Genomic DNA, 25,020 nt, shown 5'->3' on the forward strand with positions numbered 1-25,020 from the left:
CTGACTCAGACTTGTTTATTTCATCTTTGTGTTGATATTTGTAGCTCTGAGTAGACTTAAAAATGCTGTGCTATGTAAAACTATGATTTCTTTTTTTATTCCCATTGCAGTTTGTCCTTAAAAGAAGATGTTATCCTCGTTTGATGCAACAAGCATCATGGACTTTGGCAGCTCCATTCAAAGAACAGAGTCACTACCGAAGCCCAAGTGACTCCATAGCTAATAATTATACTCCTACTGCACGGGATTTAAAACTGAAAAATCTTCACAAGTTAACATCCTCATCAATGACAAGGACATCACTGGGTTCAGCGGAATGGAGAACAGCCTCACCGTGTATCCACATTTGAACATGTTCATAGGTTTATCCTTGCTTGTTCTGTACATTACTTGTTTGTTAAAGCGTCATCTGGCGAAATCACTCTTCCCTAATAAATGCTTCCAAGCTTATTACCTCAGGGTCAGTATAGACAAATTGCCAAAAGCGTGCATTCATTTTAGTAAAAGTAAGGCCTAATAAATTTGTTAGATTCATCCTCCCAAATAATCACACAATTATTAGGAGGGAATTGTTTGCAAAGCAGAAAGTGAAAAAGATGCAAGCTCTGATTGTTGTTAGAAGTAAAAATTGGTACCAGCAGCAAAATACGGAAACACATTGAACATACGCACCTCTAATGTTCATATTCATGAGTCTTGCATAGCACAATAAAATGGGGGACAGGCATCAAAATGTTCCTGTGAGGATCAACTCCAAGTAACATTACTTAATACACTTCTTATGTCTAAACCACTCAGTAGAAGTTTGTGTTAGCAAAATGTATATGCACATGTAAGTCCTATGATATGAGATATTATATGCTGTTGATTTGATATAACATTGTGATATAATTCAGGTAAGGATATCAAGAGCTGTAATACTCTTGCTATTTAAGTTTACTGATCAAACATTCTACAAAAAGGTTGTTCAGGCTTTTAAATATCTTACCAGTTGCAGGTGTCAAATTAACTCCAATAATTAGTCTTCAAATTCTAGAACTAAGTTATTCATGAACTTTATTTCATTATTGTCTAATTACATGTCCTCTGTATCAAGGGAAGTCATCCGTACACTATTGCTTTCTGTATAACATTGTTCTGTGAAACTACTCATCCTACATTGTTGCTTTGCTTCTCTCAAGTGTTAGAAACTGTTTTTTTACCCCTGGGATAGATGACACATAATAGATTCAATATCTGCTTATTCCCCTTATACATCATTTAAGAAGGATTTGATTTTGTTCACTAGGTCTCTATGGTTTCTTAATTATACACCTGATTCTCCTACTCATTGTATTTCTATAGTACATGGGTGGGATGTGGGAAGCAGGTCGTGGTATGTTTCTTGGAGAAAATTCATAATGTATTAATTTTTTTAAAAGATGTGTTTATTTGTACACATGGTAATGATTTGTACTTCTCAGATTTTTCATATGCAATATATTCTGTGGAGCTATACATTATATTGAACTGCTTTTAAATTCAAAATATGAAGTCACAGGGCAGAAAACATGGTTTGTTCAGAGAGATATGTAAGCACTGAAGTCATAAGCGTGAGCTGAATGCTTTCCTAAACCTAGTTTTTAGTTTCAGACTCAGCAAGATTCTTTAACATGTGGTTTTAATGCCTTGCTAAATCCTAAGTCAGAACTGAGGACTTCTTTGTGATACTGCATTTGTCTGGTATTTCATTACCTGATGGAATTGATTTAGGTCTTTTTTTTTCTTTTTTTCTCCAATCTAAAATAATATCTTATTTGAAAAATATTCACTTATGTGATTTTCTTAACTGACACTTAAAGCTTCAAAAGATTTTGCACCTTCCAGGAAGAGATTCAAACTTGCACAGAGAAGTCAATGTGATTCTGATAGGTAATGTTCTGTAATAGTATAAAGATACAAATGATTACAGTCATTCTAGCTATTTGATTTGTGCTTTAATTTTTCTTTTGACTTGGATGCTATGTTAAGACTCCAAGTATGGAATGTTAAGTCTCTACAAAAATGTACGTGCATCGCTACTGAAATTTCATTGTGTTCTAAATGAGTAGCTTTCACTGCTTCTTTGTGGCAGGGCAAATTTCAGTCTTAGGCATGCTAACAAGGTCTTCCTTTTACAATGATTGACTTGAGAACCCAGAGTTTAGTTAATGGAGATGCAACTCTCAGTTATGCTGTCAGTGTTTAAATGCTCTGTAATGCTCCTGCGGTTATGCCAAATTGGGCACTCTTCTATAATGAGTGTGTGTATATATATATTTTTTTTGCTTGTATTCATCTGTAAAGTAGGAACAGAAATAGTCACCTGTGGAAGTGCTATGACAGTAACTGTCTTGCTCCATGGTAAGATAATGTGGTGATCTGTATCATAAAAATGACAAAATGGAAACTTAAATTCTTTTCAACTGAGGATGGGATTATGTGGAATAAATCAAGTATGGAGTGACAGTTTGTTGGCTGATTGTTGCTTATCCTGAGCAGCGTAGAGAAAAGATTTATAGAATATTGCATATAACCTGAGAGTGAAAACTGCAGTATAACATACATATGTGTGTATATATATATATATATATATGCAAATGAGCCAATTTGAACTTTTGGTTCAGATTGTTAAGATTTTGGAAAGATAATCACCTGAAAATAGGTAAGATCTTGGGCAACCTACATAATAATGCAAGTAGGCCTGGCTCTGATAGAATTGCTTGTAAAATCTTGCTTGTCTCAGTGATATTGTACAATAGGAAAGTTTACATGATATTAAAATGATAGATTGTATTTCCTCTGTTAAAGTAATATGGTAAGTTACACAATTTTACTGAGTAATTGAAGTACTTCATCATAGGTCATACTTGTCCTCAGTGCAGTAGCTTATCGTTTGTCCACATTAATTTAAGAATCCATTACAGCTTCTTTATTCTCTTATATTCTTTTGTTTCAGAAGTACACCAACATTGTTAAACAGTGTGGATCTCATTTCACTGTGTGTACCTGCTCATATGCCAGAATTACATGTTATACATTACACAGACAACCAACCATTGACTCCAGAAGAACAGTTTGTTGTCATGCACTTACATGAGGAGGAGATAAACAAGCAAGAAAATTCACCTTCAAGTAATGATATAGAGGTATTTACTTTTCGTTTTAAGGTTGAGAAAAGTAGCAGCAATAATCATCAGTGATATGTCTATAATCTCTTTACTTAAAAGTAGTTGAGAAGAGAATGCAGTGCAGGATGTTTAGAAGATGTAAATATGAATATTTAGCAACTGGCTGTTAATTTTTATTTCCTTTCCTATTTGTTTCTCTTCCTAGCTACTTAATGTGCTTCTTGTCCAAAGGGTTTGCAAGTAAAACTATCCTTCTAAATTCTTAACCTCTCACATTGTTGGCTTGTACTTCAGAGATCAGTAATTTAATATGCTGCACTTAATTTAATATATGCTTACCTCAAAATGTGCAAGTATTGTAAAAATGTCAGGCATTAACAGTGCTTTAAAAAGAACCAGGAGATAGACATAGCCAAAATCTGTGATATTCAAGCACCTTTTGATTGCAGAAAAGGTTCAAGTAATAGAAGGGACAAAAATATTTCATAGTAATTCATTATCTGTCAGAAACTTCCTACAATAAGCATAATTTAAACATTATTTTGTAGCGGTACTGTTACTACATACATAATGGAGTACAGGAAGACATGCTGGCACCTCAGGATAAGGAAGTGATGAATGTAATTTTAAAGCAAATTCCAGCTCATCTTCTTGCTAATCCATACCTGGAGAATTCACTTGTATGTTTAAAAGAGGAGATTAAGGCAGACTATCGTATCAGCCTCATGAAAGCTATTGGTAAGACTCATAATCTCTTAGCAATTCAGAATATGTAAACATTTATTGCACTTTAAGAGCAAGTCTCCGTTTTGTTCTTAGTGCCAGTGGAGAGTTCGTTTGGGGTCAGATAATATAGATCAGACTTTGAATATCACGTTTCCTAGATGCAATGGATGATTTCCGTTATATTAACATTTCTGTGTTTCACAAACATTTAAGAAGCTTTCTAAAAATCATGCTTGAAATGAAGGTATTTCTATCCCCAGTTAACAGACAAGGTGTTGAAGTGCTAAGTAGATGGCTTGGTAAGGTAGGATGAAAAGCCGTTTCTCCTGTCTCCCATTTTTAGAATCAGGACCAATCCTTGTTTTCTTATTCTGAAAAAACGTCATAGTTAAGTTGGTAATTTGATTATTGTGCTGTACTTACTCCTAAAAACAAGATTAAAATGTAGAGAACTCTATGAGTTTATGAGCTATAGAGATCCTGTGTTTTCATATGTGGGTATGATGTAGTCTCACCGTGACATATATATGATTTGTTCCAGTTGATTACATCTTGATGGATCCGGCTGAGAGGGAGAGACTTCTAATTAGAAGTACCCCACGCCCTTTTCCCCAGAGAGTTATCCGTGCACCAGTCCCATGGCACAGCTCTTATGAAGAAGCAAAAAGCTGGAATGAAAACAATCTATTCACAGTGAATCCACTGATGTACACTTTGCAACAGCTTTGGCTTTCTGAGTAAGAAGTCTTGTTCATAGGATCACAATTAAATTGGGAATGTTCTCATTTAATGGCTCGATTAGAGTGCATCTGCTGACTTCTCTACGTATGCTGCTGAGGTCCTGGTGGGGGCAGTAGAGAGAAAATGAGTTCTCTTTTCTGAAGATTTTTTTTTTCTCAGTCTGTAGCAATCTCAGCCATCTCCACCTGCAGACTGTAAATGCAAGTGTGAATGTTTTACATGTCCACAGTGAAGAATGTGGATGTAGTGCTATGAAAAGGTCATCCTCTTTGTTAAAAGATGTTATCCCTAAATTGAGTCCATGCTCAATTAAATAGTAATTCAGAATTCTCATCTTCATTCCTGAAGTTAACAAAAGAAAAGCATTCACATCTCTTTAAACTGAGTCCCTTTCAAATGTTTGTAGTTGGAAGTTGTACTGGGGGCTTTGGAAAACTGAGGCATTTTTTTCTTGTGAAGTTAATATGGTAGTTACTAATCCTGAGGACTGTTTTTTTTTTTTTCATTTAAATAACATTTGAAGTAGTTTAAGCTCTTGTTTGTTACAGACTGTAATGTATGCCATGTTGATGAAATTAAAAAAAAGATTTCCTCCTCAGGGTAGCCAGGATAGACAAGAAAGTACTCTGACTGTTTTAGAAAAATTAACACAATTTGAAATCTGACAAGTACAAAATGAAATTTATGAAGCCCTTTACATTTGCTAATAGCAAAAAACAATCAATCAAGCAAACAAAAAATATTAGAAATGGACTTGCTGGACAACTTAGCAGTGACAAGACATGCATCGACGAAAAATATTATTAGTACATACAGTACTTCCAACATATACATATATACACTACCTACAAGACTTTCTGACTATATTTCATAATAGTTTTTTGGTTTTATTTGTTTGTTTAATTTTAAACAGAGGTCCTTAAAGCATCTCATGTTTGTTTTACTTTCCATAGATATAGTTATCTAAGGTTTGTCCGCACTGAAGAAATGCTTTGTGGAGACCTACCACTGCTGCCTACTGAATTTGTGGATGTCGTTCACAGACACTGTGTGGAAGCTCGAGATATTCTTCAGAACAAGTCAGTGCCAACTGTAGTAACAGTAGATAGAGTATTTTAGGGTCTGATTTATGACAAGAACTGCACATAAATGTGCAGTTTTAAAAAATTTTGCCCTATAACATGAGAAACCAATAAATTGATTTGTACATAGAAGTGTTCAAATCCTAACTTCATTAATGTAAGTGAGGACACGATTACATTTTGGTTTCCATTTATATGGACTTCAGTTGCAAAATAAGGATTTTTAGGTATATGTTACAGATCCTCATCTAGGTAAAACAGAGCACAAAATTCTCATTGACTGCAGCAGCAGACTGCCATTCCCATACAGATCCAGAACCATACTGCTTTGAGTGGAATATTCTCTTAGTTTTAAAGGAGACCCACCTGCATCCTGAGGCCTTTCTGAAATATGAAAGAATTATTTTTCTCTTTGGCTTCATGCTGTTTGCAGAGGAGTGTGAAAGGGGAGCTGGCTGTGAATGGATACACTTCCTTTTACAAACTGTTTCTAGCTTCAGTTCACTGAAAATTCTTGTTAAGCCCTGTCCATTTCAAAGGATTTTCAGAAAATACGTTGAATGGCTTATGTTGATACCTAATAAATTCTATCCCGTGGTTCCCAGAGCCTCTAGAGTTCCTGTTTATTATATTTTATTATTTTTGTATTAACTAATATACATAATATATATACAAAATATACATATTTTTAAAAATAGGGAAAAACTGGAGAGCTTTTTTAAACAGATCTTAGATTAAGACGATGCTAGTCCCAACCAAAAGGCTGCCAAAGCAAAGGGATAAATAAATGATAGGGAAAAACATCTGGATCCTGAAAGAGCTTTTGGAACTGCAAGAGTGCTTGCACAAGAGCAAATGGGAATAAAGTGACTACAAATACAGGCAGATTGGAAATAAGAAGGTTTCTAACCATGAGAGGAAGGGAGGCTAAATCAGCCATTCATCTATAAAACTTGTGACAAGAAACACAACTTTTTTCATTATGGAAATAAATTAATATAAGAAAGAAATTCTATGAGGTAATAGGCCATGATAGTAGGGGGCATCGTTCTGCCACTTGATATCTTTTCCAGTCTCAAGGTTCCCACTTAATGGTAATCTTTTGTCACTACTGTTTCATCTATTCATATTAATTTAAACTAATAGTAGGGGCCCACGAAAACAAGTACCCTAAACTTAAAAAAATAAGTTTCCTCCAAGTCCTGGTAGATACAGTTTTATCTGACATGTAGTTATCAGTTCTTTGGTAGCTTTTTGGATTTTGATCATTCTTTGGGTAATTTCTGAGCTTCATTCATAGAATTCATTGCAAGGAGCAAGGTAAGACTAACAAGCTTTTAAAAACTTTGTATGTATTGCCTTCTTTTAGGTGGATCCCAACTTGTGCATCTATCTTCCTCGATGAGAAAAGGAAATGGCTAAATTTTGCTCCTCAAAATGACTATGACTCACCTCAGCAAATTGAAAGCTATTTTAGTTCAGTGGCGACTCTAATGTCCTTACAACTACGTGGAATGGTTGTTAACTCCTTGGAAGATCTTCTTGCATTTTTTATGATCTACAAGGTATATGCTGTGAGGTGTATCTATGCATATAGTTTTCAGTGTTACATAGAGACAATAATTCGTCCAGCTATAAAGTGTAATGCTCTTTGAAGGCTAAAATATTCTAGATCTTGTCTTAATAAAATATGTCTGCATCCTTCAAACTGTTCTGCCTACTAAGTGGATTTTTTGAGTGGTCAAGAACTGCTTACTCAAATAATCCTTTTGCAGGCCTAAGCTTATAATTAGCAGTTGTAAGAGTTTACAACTCTGTCTTGAATGGAAGTAGATTTCTTAATATTATTTTTCAGTTTTATCTGTTTTGGCCTTAACCTGGCAAAACACTCTGAAGTATTTTGTTCTGAAAGCACACAAATATTCCTTGAAGTAAAAAGTGTGCATAGTCATACACGTAATCCTTTGCAGAGATAATTTAGGTATGTTGTGTCCCCATCTATGCCAGATGAGTGCCCTGTATTATTTCAAGTAACGCACTCAAATGTGAAAATAAACATTAGATTGTGAAAGTTTTCATCACTGGTTGCCTCTTAGTGGACATGAGTTCTTTAAGTATCAGATCACACAGGATCTGCCATGACAAGACAACATGAAACCTATTTAAACAGAATGAATGTGTCAGCTGAAATACCGCATTGCAACCAGAGGATCACACACACAATCATAAAATCATAGGGTGATTTGGGTTGGAAGGGGTCTTAGAGATAATCTAATTCCAACGCCCCTGCCATGGGCAGGGACACCTACAACTAGACCAGGTTGCTCAAAGCCCTATCCAACCTGGCAATGTGGTACACTATGTTGTCAAACTTACGATAGGCCTCACCTTGCATCTGGATGATGGTGCTGCTGCTGCTGCTTTTTTGTTTGTTTGAAATCATTATAGCATCTACATTATGATTCTAGTCATGGATTACGACTCAGTTACTGTAAAAGTAATTTAGGGGTAGTACAGTTCTTTTTAACCATACAAGACAATTAAAACAAACAAAAAAAAACCAACAACAAGGTCTTGTATTTGATGCTGGATTTTAGTTCTGATAGCATTATAGATTTTTTTTTTCTTTGAGTTTTGGTTCTGCATGGTAATTAGTGCTTTACTTCTGTTAGTTCAGTAAAAACTGAGGCAATTAGGCTTAGATCCAGTTTCCTAATTCCAGATGTTATAGATTCATTTAAGAGTTGGCCCTTCAAAATTTTATATAATGGGGCATCAGTGTTATGAACAAGAATCACTGAAGAAAATCCCATTGGTGCTGTACAGTTAAAAGTGGGGGGAATGTGAATATTTTTTAATTATTATTATATTTATAGCAAGTTTATTTGACATGTCCAATTTTAATTCTTTTTCCCTAAGGATGGGAGTGATTTTACAGAACCATACCAAGACATGCAGTTCTTTGTACCTCAAATGCTAATAGTCAAACTCAATGTGGAAGAACCCAAGATTGTCTTTGAGCCATCTTTGAAAGAATGTTGGGATTTGATCAGTCATTGCTTCAGGGAGATCCTACGAAGTACAGAGGAACTTCCAAAGGTACTAGATAAATTAAAGCTGCATGCAAAATACAATGTGAATAAAAATTGTCTGTGATATAAAAATGAGGCAGAAAACTGCCATATACAGCATAAAGATGAGGGTCACATATCAGGAACTATGTGAACTTTTGTGATTATAGAAGATAGCATAGGAATTGTTATTTTTCTGATTCAAGTTTTAAAGTCCTGGTCTGATTTTTGTGTGTGTATAGTTTTCACAAACAAACTGCGTATGTAACTGAGTGAAAATTTGTTCAGAGATTATTACTACCTTTGTTGCTACAGTTTTTCTTATAGTTTGTGTTTTTTGTTGTTGTTGTTGTTTCCTACAATAGAAATACTTTGTATACTTGGATGAGTTGCATTTGTTCCATTGTGCAGCACCCATTGGGATACTTAAATGTTTCTACTTAAAATGAGAGGAACAGCCCATTTAAGTGCAAACATGGGGTCCAAGAGAGGTTATCAGTCCTTTAGTTGAATACTTATCTTGGCACTTTTAATGTAAATATCAATACCTCTGTATAGATTTTTTGTGTATATGTACTGGCTTAAGCATTCAAAATGTTTGAGCTCCATAGAATTGAAGGCCCAGGCTTGTGTTTACCAAATTATACATTTTTTGAAGTGGATGGTGAATGGATTAATATCTTATTTCCTCTGTTGTACATGCTATCACATTATTTGCAATGATTTCCTTCAGGTAGAAAAAATTCTCTTTCCACAATTAAAAAGAGATGATCTCACTCTCCGTACGGTCAAACCAGATGAATCGTTGGTTTCAGATTATGTGAACAAGCTTGAAATAATCTTTGAGAGCAACATACTTGGTCCACAGAAGTAAGTTTTTTCTGTTGGCTCTGTTGCCCATCCAAGTCCTCAGATTCATAACATTATCTCTTCAGCTCAAACGTTAAACAGTTTGAGCTGATTTGTTTCTTATTATATAGAATCTTCGCATTGGGATCTTCTTGTTTTTGTGATCTGTATTTAAGGTATTTAAACGTGTACAAGAAATACAGCAATCTTTTGAACAACAGTGCACAGCAAGATGTTACAGATTTCTTGAAAGAAGGTCATTCTTTAGGAGCTTTGGCAGAGGTAATATGTAACTGACAACTGCTTACATATTCATACAGCAGCTAACACATCACGCTTGACTTCGTAGTATATTGCTGTTCTAAAGAATTTCCGTTTGAATGGCTATGTTTGCCCTTGGGAACACTAGGGAATCCATTGCACTTTACATAGCCTCTTACTGTAGGGCTGCAGTAGCAATGGAGAAGGAGGTTTCTCTATGGCCTTCTTCTGTGGGTTTTGTTGGGTGAAATAGCCAGTGGAAGACTGCCCAGAGTATTTGTTGAATCTGAATCTTACTGGTCTTTTGATTGTCTTGTCCTTCGTCAGCCCTGTCTACTTTGTTTGCTGCATTCCTGAGTTAGCTTCTGGCTGAATACTTCCTTAAGCAACTTATGGTGTTCCTTAATACGGCATTTTATGGTGCAAGGCGTTCAGCCCTGAAATCTGTGGGCAGTAACTGAGCTCTGAAAATATATAAAAAGAAAAAAAATGTTGTCCCTTCTTCTGCTTGGAATATATTATCCACTTGCTGGATGGGAATTAATTAGCTGTTTCATCTATAAAGTTTAAGGAAAAACATCAGATTTATTCTTTTCCATTTGTAGAAGATCGACAGCTTAACAAAACTGAAAAGAGAGATTACGTCTATGCATGTTACTGTCCCTCTGGCCATGTTCTGTCTGGATTCTGTACAACTGAATGAGGAACTTTGCATTCGGACTCAAAATCTTAAGGATAGATTGATTGAATTTGAGGTGATGGAAAACAGAGAGTTAAATAAAAGGTACATGTTGTTGTCGCATGTTGTTGTCGTGCATGACTGTTGCTGTCTGCACAGACTAATGCTGTATATCTGTGTCTGAGATAACTTTATTCATCTACTGGCTTTTCTACCAGTGCTGGCCAGACAGGTGCAAGGAAACCAAACCAGTATCTAAAATTAACAGGTATAGAAATACTTGTAAATAAACACATAACTTAGTCTGTATAGGGTGTACATAAAGTTTAGACTGAAAATATGGTGTTGCTCTTTCCTCCTTGACTGACCTGCTAAGATTTGAGTTGAGGCCCTTGCTTTCCCTGCTGGCATCCAGCTAAAGCTACATGAAGAATGTACTATGGAGCTAAGTTTTTGTGGTGTCTCTGATTTATTTATTTATTCTGTTAGGGAAGTACTGGTCCTCATTTCTTATGATGGCAATTTTAAGTAAAAATTAAAATAAAAAACCTAAGGATAAAATTTGGCTCCAGTGTAATGGGATAATCATGGTTCTGTGAATTAAAAGCAAACAAACAAATAACACAGTGGCACATAAATAATTATTTCACAGTGAATGGAAAGAGACAATAACCATTGTAAAAAAAAAAGGATGGGGGGAGGTTCAACTCACTTGTCTGAAAAGCACCTCCAGGTGGAGATGAACTGCTCTTTAGCAGCGCCTCTGTCTCTGCTTACTGGGGAGGGAATCTAGGCAACAAGCTTATGCTGAACATCTAAGATTTGGAAGGCTTGAGCTGGTTTAAATCAACCTGTTTGTGTGTGGTTGCTGTTCACATGCCTGCTGTCTGTTTAGATATTGGCAGTACTGAGCTAGAATCTGGAACAAGAAAATTTATAATTTTAACAAAGACGAAAAATAATGTTTTTCCCATGTGCAAACCAAATAAATAAATAAATGTGATTTTTTTAATAATCTTCCTCTTTATAACTGTGTTTCATCCCATACACTTAATTTTATTTTTGTGGGGTGATTGCAAGCTCTTGCTTACTGTATTCAAACATTGCTTTCTGCAGCAAGTCAGATCTTGAAAGAGGAAATTCTAGGCCTATGGGAAGTAAACTGTTAATATTCTGTTAATTGTATTATGGAACCAATGTAGTTATCACTTTATTATATATCAGTTCTTGTAAACATAGTAGGACAATAGAAATTATTGACAGAGTAAAATATCATCCTTAATAAATGCATGTCTGCTGTGTGAATACATCTGAACACTTACTGTTTAAAAGACAAACTTCATTAATAAGGTCTTGCATCTTACTTCATTTATGATCCCAGTAATATGTCTCTTTACTTTTTGTTGTAGACTTTGTGATGAATATAACGTAATTGCAAAGAGAATGAGTGAGCTGCCTCTGAACACTGAAGAGCTAGTGGAATTTGATGCATTCTTAAAGAAATCCAGTAAAGTTACTGCATCTAAATTGAGACAGGAGGTCTCTGAAGCGGCACGCAGACTGGAATTCCTCATGGACTATGCTGATCTTTCTAGTATGTCTCACTTACAGATTATGAAAGTTTCCACATGGAAGTGTTTATATATAGATACTGGGATAGATGTTGCATCGTCAAGAATGCTGATGAAAGACTGTGTACTGAGAAAACTCTGAAACATTTTCATAGAATAGGCAGTGATTCAAGCAGTACTATTTCATGTCATAATAACGAAATCAAGTATTCTGCCCTTTGTGAAATCAGTAGGCTGTCCTTTGTGAAAGATATTTCTGCCTACTCTATCCAATGCTGCAGGGATTTTGAGGGAAATCATATGGTAGTTTGGAAATGTGAAATAATGCCCAGCAACAGTTTTTCAATATATGGAAGTGTAATGAATTTGTTTTATTGGAATACTAATTTTGGAGCAGGCTAATTATTAGAATATTTTTGCCCATGTTAAGAAATTCAATCAGCATCTTTACATTTTAATTTTTAGCAGATGTCATATTTCACAAACAATATTTTGAAGAAACTAACACCTGATGTACTCTCTATGCTTTTCTGAAGGATGAAACATACCCTCAGTGCCAGAAATACAAATGGCTCAATGCCATTCATTGGATTCTAGTGGAATTCCCAAGTGTATAAACTGGTGGAACTAGAAGCAGAATGTATCCTAGTTCCACGTGATAAAAGTTTAGGCTGAGCAGAGGCTTCATGCAACATTTATTTTGCCAAAGGGTAATGAACTGAGTGTGCTGAACAAATAGACAAATATGAAGATGTAAATGTTGGCTCATTGTAGTTATTATGCTATTGCTGTTGTGAATAATTCAGCATTTACACACTGTGGACTAAATATGTTTGAAACATTACTTTTATCCACCTTGTTTAGATATTTTTTATATATTTGGTTTGGAATGGTCTGTGTCTTTATATAGTTGGACTTAAATACAGTTTAACAGAATACACGTTCTGGAATAGTTGTTCTCACCAATTTCTGTCTAGCTAAGGTCTTATTCAGAGAATTTTACACTGTCCACTTGATTTTAGAGTCTAATCTGTTTCAGCAAGCAGTTCTTTTTTGCAGTGAAGATAATGCTGTTAGAAGCTTGAAATACATGGCTTCTTGGAAAGCTTATTTATAACTCATGTATTCCTAAATACAGTTTTAGGTTTTTTGCTTACTCTTCACACCAACCATTCTATTAGATCGTTGCTTTATAGGTATTTTCTTCAAGATATCTATTTTGTTTTCTTTTTAGGTTATGACATGCACCTGAATAGCATGGTTTTCCATTGGCCTAATAAGATTGAGATAATGTTTGATAACAGTAGAGATGAGTTGTATAGCAGGAGGAATCATATAGAGATGGTTTTGCTTGAAAGGTATGGTGTTAAGACATTTTCTTACACTGGATATTTCTAAAGAAAAGAAAATATCTGAAAATATCTCATCAGTAAAAGGATATCTCTTTTACCAGTAAAACTTGGAAAGTAGCTGAGAAAGTAGGGGAGAAACCTGGTTTGCAGTATTATGGAGGTTTCAGAAAAATATGTTTGATCAGGGTAGATTAGAATATTCCTATAATTAAACAGGTCTTAAAGGAGAAATGAAAGATATTGCTAGAATAGTCCTAATTTTGTCCTGTTATATTGCTAGGCTTGGCATTAAACATTTTCACAATGTTTTCACTCTTCCTTTATTTGCTTTAAGTGGTAAAAGTAGCAAATGTAAGTGAACTGAATTTGAAGATGAATTCTAATGCTGTTAAATGCATATGGTTGACATAACTGATAAACTAATGGGTTTTGACTGGAATCTCTACTTAGTTTACACTAGGACCGAGATCAGTTTTCATTTCACAGTGCTTGTTATAATTCATAAAATAACCGAAACCTGAAAAGGAATGAAACAGAACATCTTATTACTTTACCTATCTTTACCTCAGGATTTCTCAGTTTGATGAAACTCTTGAAGGTTATAATAGAGAAGTAGAAAGCTACAAAAAGCGGGATGTCATGACTATAGAAGAAATGAAGAACAATGTTGAGAAATTTAAAGAGTTAAATAAGAATCTAAATAATGCACTAGCAGAACTTGAGGTTAGTATTTTTGACAGGTATAAAGTGGGTTACAGTGTGTTGGATGAATGAATGTTTTTTTCCAGGTTCTGGACATATATTGTCAAGCTGGCTTTAAGATTCCCAAATTCACCAACAAGTGGCCAATATCTTCTCGTCCCCATATACAGTACTAATGTTGAGCTGAAAAGCATATTTTCGGGGGGGAATGTTTAGAGAGTTTTTTAAATTTAAACAGTGAATTTCAGTATTTCTAAACAGTCAGTAGTAGCAGGATACTATCCATGAAAAACAATTTTTCTGGCAGAGCTGATGAGGAGAACAATTAGGGAAGTGGTATTTTCCCTGAATTGTGGTTTGTGCTACTTGAGCTGCATTTAAGCCTCTTTCATTGTTCTCTAATTAAAAACAAATGCTCTCCAACTGTATGTATCATTTCCAGAAGTTGCCTATAAGCATTAATATATGTTTTCAGATGTTAGAAGGAAGCTGAACACTGAGATTCCTAGATTCTACTCGGGGCTCTTTAACCAATATGCTGTGTGGTTCTTGGCTGAATAGTTTCTTAGCTGTGCCTCTGTTGGGAAATGAGAATGGTTACCTTTGAGAGATCTCACAGGTATTGTGAGGCTTAATTAATGTTCTAAATCACAGTGAGATGATGAGATTTCTGCATATACGGAGCCTTAAGAATCAAGCTGTTAATTAAGACCTGCTCAAAAGAGAAAACTGGACCAATTAAATCAGTTTGGGATACAGATAAATTGCTACAATCCCTATATATCAAGAGCCTTAAACTGATTTAAAGGCATCCAGTGTATCTAGTTAGTTTGAGTTAACAGCATTGGTAAGTTGTAATGGTTAGAACAGAGTAAGTTATTAAGTTGGTGAAATTTCTTAATACATATTCACAATGAGATTTGTATCCACACAATTTAAATGACACCATGAACAGCTGAGTGAATACATGAAGTTAAAGATTACCTTGAAATATGGATCTTCAAGTTTCTCTGTCTGCAACTCACATAGAATGATTAAAAGTCTATTTTTAAAACAGATATTTAAAATTATTCGAGTAGTAAAAACTACCAACAAATAACTAAGGGAATTTACAAGAACACAGTTATTTACCTGAAAGCCACAGGCTTAAGTCTACAAAACTGGCTGGTTTTGACATGTGAAAAAAAAAAAAATCCTATCCAACATTACTTAGTAAAAAGTTAAAAAGCAGTAGCAGGAATTTATGATGGAAATATTTTTTTATTATTATTATTATTATCATTAAAGGCTATTAATAAAGAAGAGGAGTTACTTGAGCGGAATAAGAGTCAATTTCCCTTACTGCAAATTATAATCACAAACAAGCAACCCTTTGAACAACTTTGGTTAACAGCCTATGAATTTCATACCAAGTCTGAGGAATGGATGAATGGTGAGATACTGATGAAATGTGTCATTTTCAGTTAGTTAAGTAGAAGCTGAACGTGTTGCTTAGTTGTTGTGATAAAATAATTTTGAAGAGAGAAGCAGCGAAATCAATCAGTGAAATAAAATTGTTGACATGGATTTTGCATAAAGATTTTTTTGTAACACAAATGATTTCCAGTTAAAGGAGAATGACTATAAATACCTGTAAATAAACCACCCTGATAATCCCCTTGTGCTGAATTACACTGCTTTTTTTTTTTTTTTTTTTTTTTTAATGTTGCTGTATTCAGGATCTCTCCAGAAATTGAATGCTGATGAAATTACTGAAGAAACTGGAAATATGTGGAGGACTATGTACAAGCTCAGTAAGAGTTTTCCAGATTTGGCTGGGCCTAGACGCTTAGCAGAAAGTACAAAATATAAACTTGATAAGTTTAAACAGCATCTTCCTGTCCTGTCAATTGCTTGCAATCGTGGAATGAAGGAGAGACATTGGGAGCAGGTATTTTAAACTCTACTTTAACTGTGGGGGTATCCTACCTCAGAAACTGACAGTTCAATGCAGTACTCCATATATTGGTAATAGTTCTGTATTTCACAATAAGATGATTCTGTATCCTGTCACTTAATAAATGCAGTTTTGAAATTTTTAATGGTACAGGCATGAGCTTCTTTGAATTAATGGCAGAAAAGCAAATTGGGGTGCTGCACTAATACTTTTTTAGCATTTTTTCCTTGCTGTTTACTAAGTCTGTTAGAAGCATCCACCTCAATAATAGATTTTTCTTTATTTTCAGATTAGTGAAATTGTAGGATGTGAGATCAAACCCAATGAAACTACTACTCTTCTAAATATGCTGGAATTTGGACTCTCAAAATATATTGATCAGTAAGAAGCTTACTCTATTCTCAGTTTTTTTAGACGATCACGATATTTCGTATGTGAGATACAAAATTCTAGTTTTATTTTTTTGTGTGTGTTGTTCAGAACTTCCATGTTTTCACAGCTATATCTTATTAAGATAGAGATGGAACTGTCAGATGTCTTTGTGGAAGCAAGACAACAAAACCCAGAATCATATTCCCAAACTGCTTAATTTCTGCATTTGGAATTTTCTGTCTCTATTTGTCTCCAAATTCATACTGATTTTTCTAACTTGGTGAGCCCAAAAGTGAATAAATATTTCCTGAAATAAGAGTGTGTGTTACTAATAGATATCCAAATGAAAGGGAAAGGTAGTCAGCTTTGCTTCTTTTCACTTCTGCTCCATTGCAAAAGTATTTCTGAGATATGTGTTTCATTCCAATTTAGGCTGGAACCTATTGGAGCAGCTGCAAGTAAGGAGTATTCTTTAGAGAAATCAATAGAGAAAATGAAATCAGAGTGGGTCAACATGCAGTTCAATCTGGTGAAATACAGGGATACTGTGAGTAAACATGAAATCCAGATACACATTGTTGAAATGAATTACTTCGATTCTCAATATCAGTTCAGAAATATTAGAGGGAAGTACTGCTGATACATTGTGGCATCATGGAAAGTGGTATCATACCTCAAAGCCTGGGCAAATGTATCCATTACTATTAGTGTGTGGTTAACTTTCAATCTCAACATATTAATCCTAACAAATCTGTGAGCCTGAGAGCTTCTGCAGTATTGTATGGAAAGGTGAACAGTAGTGAAATTTTAACTTGCCCAGAAGATATAGGAAATCACATACTGTGCAAAAGATTGTTATAAGTCACTAGCATCTCTGGCTAGCTTCCTATTCACAACACCAATCCATCTCTTGACCTTTTAAATAGAGATGTACAGGAGAGATATCATTTCATATCTTCAGACATATTGCAGGCTTTGTCAGTGCCTTGCTACTTTCCTGCCTTCAGAGAGAAGGGGGGGGCAGCAGGAAGCTGAATGAATGTAAGATTGAAGAGCAGCTAAATAAGCAACTGCTATTTACCTTAGCAAAATATGATGTCTTTACAGAACAACAGCATCCTGTCAGCAGTTGATGACATCCAGCTTTTACTGGATGATCACATTGTTAAGACTCAGACAATGTGTGGCTCTCCCTTCATCAAACCAATTGAAGCTGAATGCCGGGTAAGGAAAAGCTGGTTTCATTGAGCTTCTGTGTTTCTCATAATATGATTTCTGTAAGTCCTTTCAGGTGTTTTGGCATGATAGAATGTTGTATAGTTTTTAACCATTTCTAAGGAATGCACACTTGTATCTTTATCTTTGATTAAAGTTTCCAGACAAAGGTATGCAAGGCTTGCTTTACAGCTAAAGAAAATATAATTTCATTGCTAATCTAGTCATAATATGCATTTTTTTTAGTTCATTGTCTTGGGTGGAGAAGTTAATTTAAACAAATCCTACTGTGTTGTGTAATAAGACACAGGTCTGTCATTTGTTAGAGATGATGTATTTGTAATCCTCTGGCATTGGCACAATACATAAGGCAGCAGGGAGGGGAAAGATCGAACCCACTATATAAAAGGCCTGCAAAATGGCATTTACTCAGTCTGCTGGCTACCTTGTCAAGGTATCTATTCACTGCTGATCAGATAGAAAGTACACAGCTAGCATTTCAAAGAGGTTTTTTTTTTTCCTAGAGAAAAAATGTGGCTTTACTTCTTCACTGCTGAAAAACAATCTTGTACAAGTACTTTAAAAGTTTCTAGCTCCTTTGGCATAGATTTTGCAAGTGTGTGTATGTGCTTCGTTAAGGTATAAAATATCCTTTCATTTGATTGCTAGCTGTGGACATTAGCAGCCAAATCAACTCCTGTAAAGAAAATAACCTTGAAGAAAGCTGGAAGCATGAACTCTGTAGTCTCATATTCCTTCAGCCCTGAGTTGGAGAATTGTTTATCATAGAATCGTTAAGGTTGGAAAAGACCTTCAAGATCATCTGGTCTAATCAGTTAGTTTGTAGAGAAACAGATGCAGAATCCACTCCTGAACTGTTGTTAAACAAGAAGTCATCCATCATACAAGTAATATTGACAGGACAACTTGTGGGACTACAATGTGAGTTAGTGATGCATTATCAGTCCCTGAATGTTTAGGCCTTTCTAAAGAGATTCTTTCCTGTAAGTCTGTAACAATACAGGAGAAACTGTTAGAGTGGTATGTTTCCAAAGTCCTGTAACAAAAAAACACATAGGAATCCTTTAAGTTAGTAACTTGTGATTTTGTACTGTCGCTCTTCTAATCAATCTCCAGTTTTAAATGGCTGCTCATAATTCTTAAATATTAAATATTTTCAATACAGGCTTGGGAAGAGAAGCTGACTTTAATGCAAGATATTCTAGACTGCTGGTTAAAATGTCAGGCAACATGGTTGTATTTGGAACCAATTTTTAGTTCAGAAGACATTATATCTCAAATGCCTGAGGAGGGCAGAAAGTTTGGGGTTGTGGATACATACTGGAAGGACATTATGGCACAAGTGGTAAGTGCTTGTATTCAATAAAGCATGAAAGCATGTATTGAATACATATCTGATAACAGAATGATTGCTGTCATGAAGATGTACAAGCTTGCTTTTTTTTTTTAGTTAGATATTTGTATTCAAGTCACAAGAAGGTCTAATGTGGAGTGGGAAAACCTTTACTAAAGCCTACCAAAATCTAGTCTTGCAATAAAAGTGGTAGATCATATCATTACTACTTTGAGGTTTCCGTAGAGGATGGATATTGCAGGATAAATTAGAGATCAAGTAAAGTTTTAATTCTAATTTTTCTGGCTTTTGTAGAGAAAAAAAAAAGGCCAGAAAATATACTTTCATACATTTTTTTTCTGGCATTTTTCAGTTAAATGGTCAGAATTAGGTAGAAAGGTGGATAATTTGTGCTTTCAAGATCTGCTTAAGAGTTCACTGGTAGGAAGTCTTCACTGTATACAGCCGGATTTTAGATTAGTCTTTTAAAGGCTCAGAGATTATTACAGCAACTAAATGGCTTATTTTCTTTTCTACCATTCTCCTCCTCCTCCCGCCCACCCTCCCTCTTTCTTTCAACCTTTCTGCCTTTGGGGTGATGCCCCATGTCTGTCAGTGTACAACAGACATTTGGATAATACCCTTAACAATATGCTTTAACTTTTGGTTAGCCCTGAAGTGGTCAGGCAGATTGACTCAATGATCTTTGTCTATTCAACTGTGCTGTTCTGTTCTATTCTATTCTATGGTTATTAGAAACTTCGGTGAATATGTAGTGATCTGATAGTGTGTCAGGATAAGGTTACAGAATCATTTAGATTAGAAAAGACGTTCAAGGTCGTCAAGTCCAACCATCAACCTGACCTACCAATTATGGGGATAGTAAATGACATTGGTTATTCTGTTCAGTTTTATACAACTAAGAAATTGGATAAGAGGCCAGATACTTAGTGGTAGTATGAGCTGAGATCTTCGTGAAAAACATTGGCAGTACATGATTGTGTGACAAAGATGTTGAAATAATCAGTATAACAAAACAGAAGCTGAGACCCATCTAACAGCTCAGGCCAAATAATTTCCATGTGCTGTGACTGACAAAACTTAGATGTGAATGGAAAAAAAATGTAGCAAGCCCAAGATACAGAAGGAAGTGCCAAAAAAATTAATTCCTATGAGTATTGTTGCTGTATTGTCTGTAAAGTTGAAATCGGTAAAAGTGTTTAAAAAGCAAAGCTATCAAATAATACATACATATTTAATAACATAAGGGCACACAACAGAGAAGAGTGTCTAGTTTTTATCCTCCTAAAACATAAGTGATTGATGATAACAATTTTTATGTATGAACATAATGTGACTTTTAGCAATTTCTGCTGTGTATTTGTTTTTATAAAGGTGAAAGACACAAGGGTGCTTGTGGCAACTGAACAGCCCATGATGTTAGACAGATTTCAGGAAGCAAATACTCTCTTAGAAGACATTCAGAAGGGGCTGAATACTTACTTGGAAAAGAAAAGATTATTTTTCCCAAGGTAAATTAATTAAGCAGGCCTAAATTAGAGATAAAAATCCAGAAGCTCTTTTAATTTATACTGAGCTGGTAAGTCTCATTTCATAAGCATGTGTGGGACGCAGTACCATGCAACAAGAAAAAAAAAAAAGAAAACCTGTTGTTTTTTCCAAATTTCCATTTATTTTCTCAGCTTCAGCTAAGTTTGCAGTGCCAGGGACAGGTGATAGTGGGGAAGCAAAAATCTGTCTAGCACAGCTTTAATTTAAGATTAGAAACACATCATCACTTCCAGGGCATTTTGAGGGAATTTGCTATTTTCCCATAACTGATTCGTAATTATCTCTCAGCCCTACTCTCTTTAGCTGTGCAGAGATTCATAGTACATTGGAGTTGTATATGATCACGAGGAACAAGATTCTGTGTTTTTACACAGAATTTTTTTATTAGCTGCACAGACGTACCTGGTATTTCCTGTGTGTTTGAAATGCTTGTTTTTTCTTCTCTGCATGAAAGGATGGTCATATTGAAATTTTGAAAAAACAGTGTCATTAATTTTATAATGTTAACAATAGCTTAGAAAAGAGATCTGATATGATAATTTCCCCTCTGTTATATTACTGTCCTAAGCAACAATAAAAACAATTTGATTTTTCTTGCTAACAGTAGAATTATAATGACAGTTTTCTTGTTTGGAAAGTTTATATTCATTAATTGTGTTTTCCTAACAGATTCTTTTTCCTGTCTAATGATGAACTGCTTGAAATACTCTCAGAAACAAAGGATCCCCTTAGAGTGCAGCCTCATTTAAAGAAGTGTTTCGAAGGAATTGCTAAACTGGAGTTCACGGAAGATCTGGAGATCCTAGGAATGATCAGTTCAGAGAAAGAAATTGTTCCTTTCATAGATAAAATCTATCCGATGAATGCAAAAGTAATTTTTTTTACTATGTTATTAAATTAATGTTTTGCCTAAAGTGTATTTTTTGGGGGGAATGAGATCCAAGGCATCTAGGATGAGATCATGAAAGGTGTTTCAGAAGTGAGAGTGCAGACCAGTGTTCTAGAACAAAAAGGAATTCCTACAAAAAGGAGTAAGATGTACCAAGTTTTTGGTAAATTAGTCTGGGCACTTTTCTACATCTTTACACACTATCTACTTTTAAGATGTTATTTACACACACACTATATTTACATACTTACAAATACATGTATACATATGTGCATTTATATATATATTTGCACAGCATGGCTAAAACACTGCGGAATGAAGGAAAAGATGAATGACTGCCACTGAGGAGTCAGAGCCTTAGTTCAAAGGGTAGCTGGGTATAAATTGTGGCATTTACCTGAAAGGAAGTTGTGGGGAGCTGGGGGTCAAACTCTCACAGGTAACTAGCAATAGGACTAGAGGGAATGGCCTCAAGTTGCGCCAGGGGAGTTTTAGGTTGGAAATTAGAAAAAATTTCTTCTCAGAAAGAACAGTCAGGCATTGGAATAGGTTGCCGAGGGAGGTGGTGGAGTTACTGTCCCTGGGGTTGTCTAAGGAAAGGTTGGATGTGGTACTTACAGACGTGGTTTAGTGGGTGACATTGGTAATAGGGTGATGGTTGGACCAGTGCCTGTCAAATTTGGATAATTTCCACCTATTTATCTCCCACAGAGGTCATAAGAAAGTATATTTAAGCCTAACATATTTCAAAGAATTTGCCCTTTAAAAAGAATATAATTAAGAAATGTTTACTGACTCTTAACTGTTTTTCCTGTTTGAAGGGCATGGTAGAAAAATGGCTTTTGCAAGTCGAGGAAATGATGCTGGCCAGTGTAAGACAAGTTCTTCAAGATGGTATAAAAGGATACATCGAGGTAATTATTCCTGAATTATAGTGTAAAGTAAGATTTCACAAGCAACTGTACATGAACAGATTGTTCACATTCTTCTTAACCAGGGAAACATGTTTGAAGCTAAGTGGAATCCATCTCTTCTTATTTAAAGTTTTATTTCTGATTTTCTTGGGGAAAAAGTAACAGAGCTAGTTCTCATTTATTTTTTGCATGAGACAAAATAAATTTGGGGAAAATAATTGTTATTAGTGCCATAATCGGATGTTTACATGACTTTGATTGGAATGGATCTTTATGTTTAAGGTTCCTCGAAAAACATGGGTACTTCAGTGGCCTGGACAGGTGGTTATTTGTGTTTCATCCATTTACTGGACAGAAGAAGTGTCTGAGGCTATAACAAAAGGAACTTTACGAGTAAGATTTTCTTCTACCATTCTATTAATTATTAAGACAAATTTGTTATTTTGCACAAGAGCCTTTCCTCATATGTTTGTGGTGCCTTTGTCATCAAAAAACTTTTACATAGCACTTTGTTGAGGCTGATGAAATGCACACTCAAGTAATGAAAATAATTTCTGTTGAATTCAGTGGGGTTTTGTCTGATCCTAATATAGGTGGGTGTATGAGGATTTATTTGGGGATTAAATCTGTCAGCAGATAGTTTGGGCTGCCTTTTAAATGTGAATAATAAAGTTTATTAAAACTTTATACCAAATACTGCATTTTAACGTTAGCTTTTTGTTTCCATATCTTTACTGAATATCTTAGATTTAACTTGCCTGTGTTGTTTAATACTAGTTGAAGATCTTATTTTGCATACTCAATCACAAAATTCCTGTCTGACCATTTCTTCAGTCTGGTGAGGTTCCTCTGAATGGCAACACACCTGTAGGGTCTATCAACCAGTCTTCCCAGATTTTGTATCATCTGGAGACTTGCTGAGGATGTACTCTGTCCTGTTGTCTAGGTCATTAATGAAAATTGAGACAGTGATATAAAATGTTTATAGTAAAGTGTGGAGAATCTTCGATTTATATTGATGTTATTAATTTACAATTTACTACAAATTTCCAGAAGTGAATCCAGATTCACTCAATAGAGTCTATACATTTCCTATGATAGAATTTTGGCGTTTCTATTAGGAAGAAAGAAAATACTTCTGTTTACATTATTTTCAAGCCATAAAGCTTTCTAAAGTGTTCATAGTAAAATAAAATGCCAGTATATGAAAAAGAATTTAAAACATTTGTGTAGTGCCAGGAGTTTGATTACTATATTCTGTTAGAGGGGCTGTTTCCAATGATTGCACCCATGGGAGTTCAGGAAATGCTAGCTACAACATTATACTAATGCCGGTGTTCTGTTTCTGTGACAGGATTTCTTGGAGAAGAGCAATCTACAAATTGGAGATATTGTTGAGTTAGTGAGAGGAAAGCTGTCCAGTGGAGCCCGGCTAACTCTTGGAGCTCTTACTGTCATTGACGTCCATGGTAAACGTGCAGTTGCTAGTACTCTAGGGCCATGCTTCTGTAGTTAGCTTGGTGAACTATTAGAGAGAAGCAGCTAGAATACTTTCTTCACCAAAAGGACCATGGCATAAAATGAGTTGGAGAGTTAACATTAAGTTTCTTTCGTTAATTCACAGAAGTTGAAAACTAGATATACTGGCTAGAATCATGCATGAACTAGCTAAGCTATTTATTTAGGCACAAGGACTTTAAGTAACCTTTGTGGGCTGCACAGTCTCAGTTCTTTTCTGATTGGCCTCCCTTTTTCTTCCAGCAGCAGGACTGATGAGGGAGGGAGACTACTTACCCTCTCACTGGGGAACAGCAGGTGGAATTCTTTAGCTTTGCTAGCATTTCTGCTGCTTGAAAGGAGTGGAATGGTGGTGTTCTATGCATTTAGAAGCTCTTCACAAACGTAAAGTTGGTACATATAGCATAGGTGCTGTTCTACCTCTATAGCTGGGAAAGGAAACGGCACCTTTGATCCTTGGGGGAATGGACACCCACTAGACTTAACTGCTGATGGGAGGCTCCTTAGAGGATTGAGACTAGAGGATTTAGATGTGTAGTTAATGATCAGAAAAACACAACAAATATATTATTTCAGCAATAATTGAAAAGGCAGAAGTTTAAAATTCTGCCTTAAAAATTTTATTCTATCCCTGTGAAACATTTTTATGCTGCTTAGATCATATAAGGGCATTAAAATAAAAATTATTTCACTTTTTATTTTGCCACATGAAGCTGCGATTTGTGAACTTTTTTTTGAGTGCTTCCAGTCTTTGTTTCTCTTCAGCTCAATTTAATATTTAATAACATTAAACTTGCTTCCTGGATTGTTCCTGTATATAAAGGAAGGAAGAAGAAAAAGTAAGCTTTTAACTTTAATATTTAAACATCATTCAGCATTCAACCATGCAACTGTGTAACTGTATTTATAGAGCCAAATTCTGTCTTAAACAACGTTCTTTTATTTCCTGTCTTTTTTCTGGTCTATATATCAGAGCGGAATTTGATCATGAGATTGGATTTTATATCCTACTAAGGATTTAAATGAAGCCTTGTTTTTCTCCTGCGCTAGTGGGAAACAAGTATCCC

General features: G+C 35.2%; 1 protein-coding gene across 9 annotated transcripts in view; it reads left to right on the forward strand.

Moving 5' to 3' along the window:
* The window catches only part of DNAH3 (dynein axonemal heavy chain 3), a 65,391-nt gene that overhangs the window by 7,425 nt on the left and 32,946 nt on the right, over positions 1-25,020 (forward strand). For 7 of the 9 annotated variants that reach the window (XR_010825178.1, XM_048060274.2, XM_066977903.1 and 4 more), the window contains 25 exons: positions 111-336; positions 1,842-1,911; positions 2,978-3,167; positions 3,698-3,887; positions 4,417-4,612; positions 5,570-5,695; positions 7,068-7,263; positions 8,618-8,797; positions 9,503-9,639; positions 9,795-9,900; positions 10,485-10,663; positions 11,968-12,152; positions 13,364-13,487; positions 14,051-14,204; positions 15,471-15,615; positions 15,902-16,113; positions 16,409-16,500; positions 16,924-17,038; positions 17,599-17,715; positions 18,893-19,072; positions 20,456-20,592; positions 21,302-21,503; positions 22,343-22,435; positions 22,718-22,828; positions 23,790-23,904. Coding sequence is in view for 8 of the 9 variants with exons in the window: in XM_048060274.2 (XP_047916231.2) it covers positions 111-336; positions 1,842-1,911; positions 2,978-3,167; positions 3,698-3,887; positions 4,417-4,612; positions 5,570-5,695; positions 7,068-7,263; positions 8,618-8,797; positions 9,503-9,639; positions 9,795-9,900; positions 10,485-10,663; positions 11,968-12,152; positions 13,364-13,487; positions 14,051-14,204; positions 15,471-15,615; positions 15,902-16,113; positions 16,409-16,500; positions 16,924-17,038; positions 17,599-17,715; positions 18,893-19,072; positions 20,456-20,592; positions 21,302-21,503; positions 22,343-22,435; positions 22,718-22,828; positions 23,790-23,904 (3,778 nt within the window). In the remaining variant the exon portion in view is untranslated. Of the gene's footprint in view, positions 1-110; positions 337-1,841; positions 1,912-2,977; positions 3,168-3,697; positions 3,888-4,416; positions 4,613-5,569; positions 5,696-7,067; positions 7,264-8,617; positions 8,798-9,502; positions 9,640-9,794; positions 9,901-10,484; positions 10,664-11,967; positions 12,153-13,363; positions 13,488-14,050; positions 14,205-15,470; positions 15,616-15,901; positions 16,114-16,408; positions 16,501-16,923; positions 17,039-17,598; positions 17,716-18,892; positions 19,073-20,455; positions 20,593-21,301; positions 21,504-22,342; positions 22,436-22,717; positions 22,829-23,789; positions 23,905-25,020 lie in introns of those variants that run through there. The other 2 variants (XM_013176975.3, XM_066977905.1) reach the window with 2 other exon arrangements.

The sequence above is a fragment of the Anser cygnoides genome, chromosome 15 (assembly GCF_040182565.1).
Source record: "Anser cygnoides isolate HZ-2024a breed goose chromosome 15, Taihu_goose_T2T_genome, whole genome shotgun sequence".
In the NCBI taxonomy this organism is placed as follows: domain Eukaryota; kingdom Metazoa; phylum Chordata; class Aves; order Anseriformes; family Anatidae; genus Anser; species Anser cygnoides.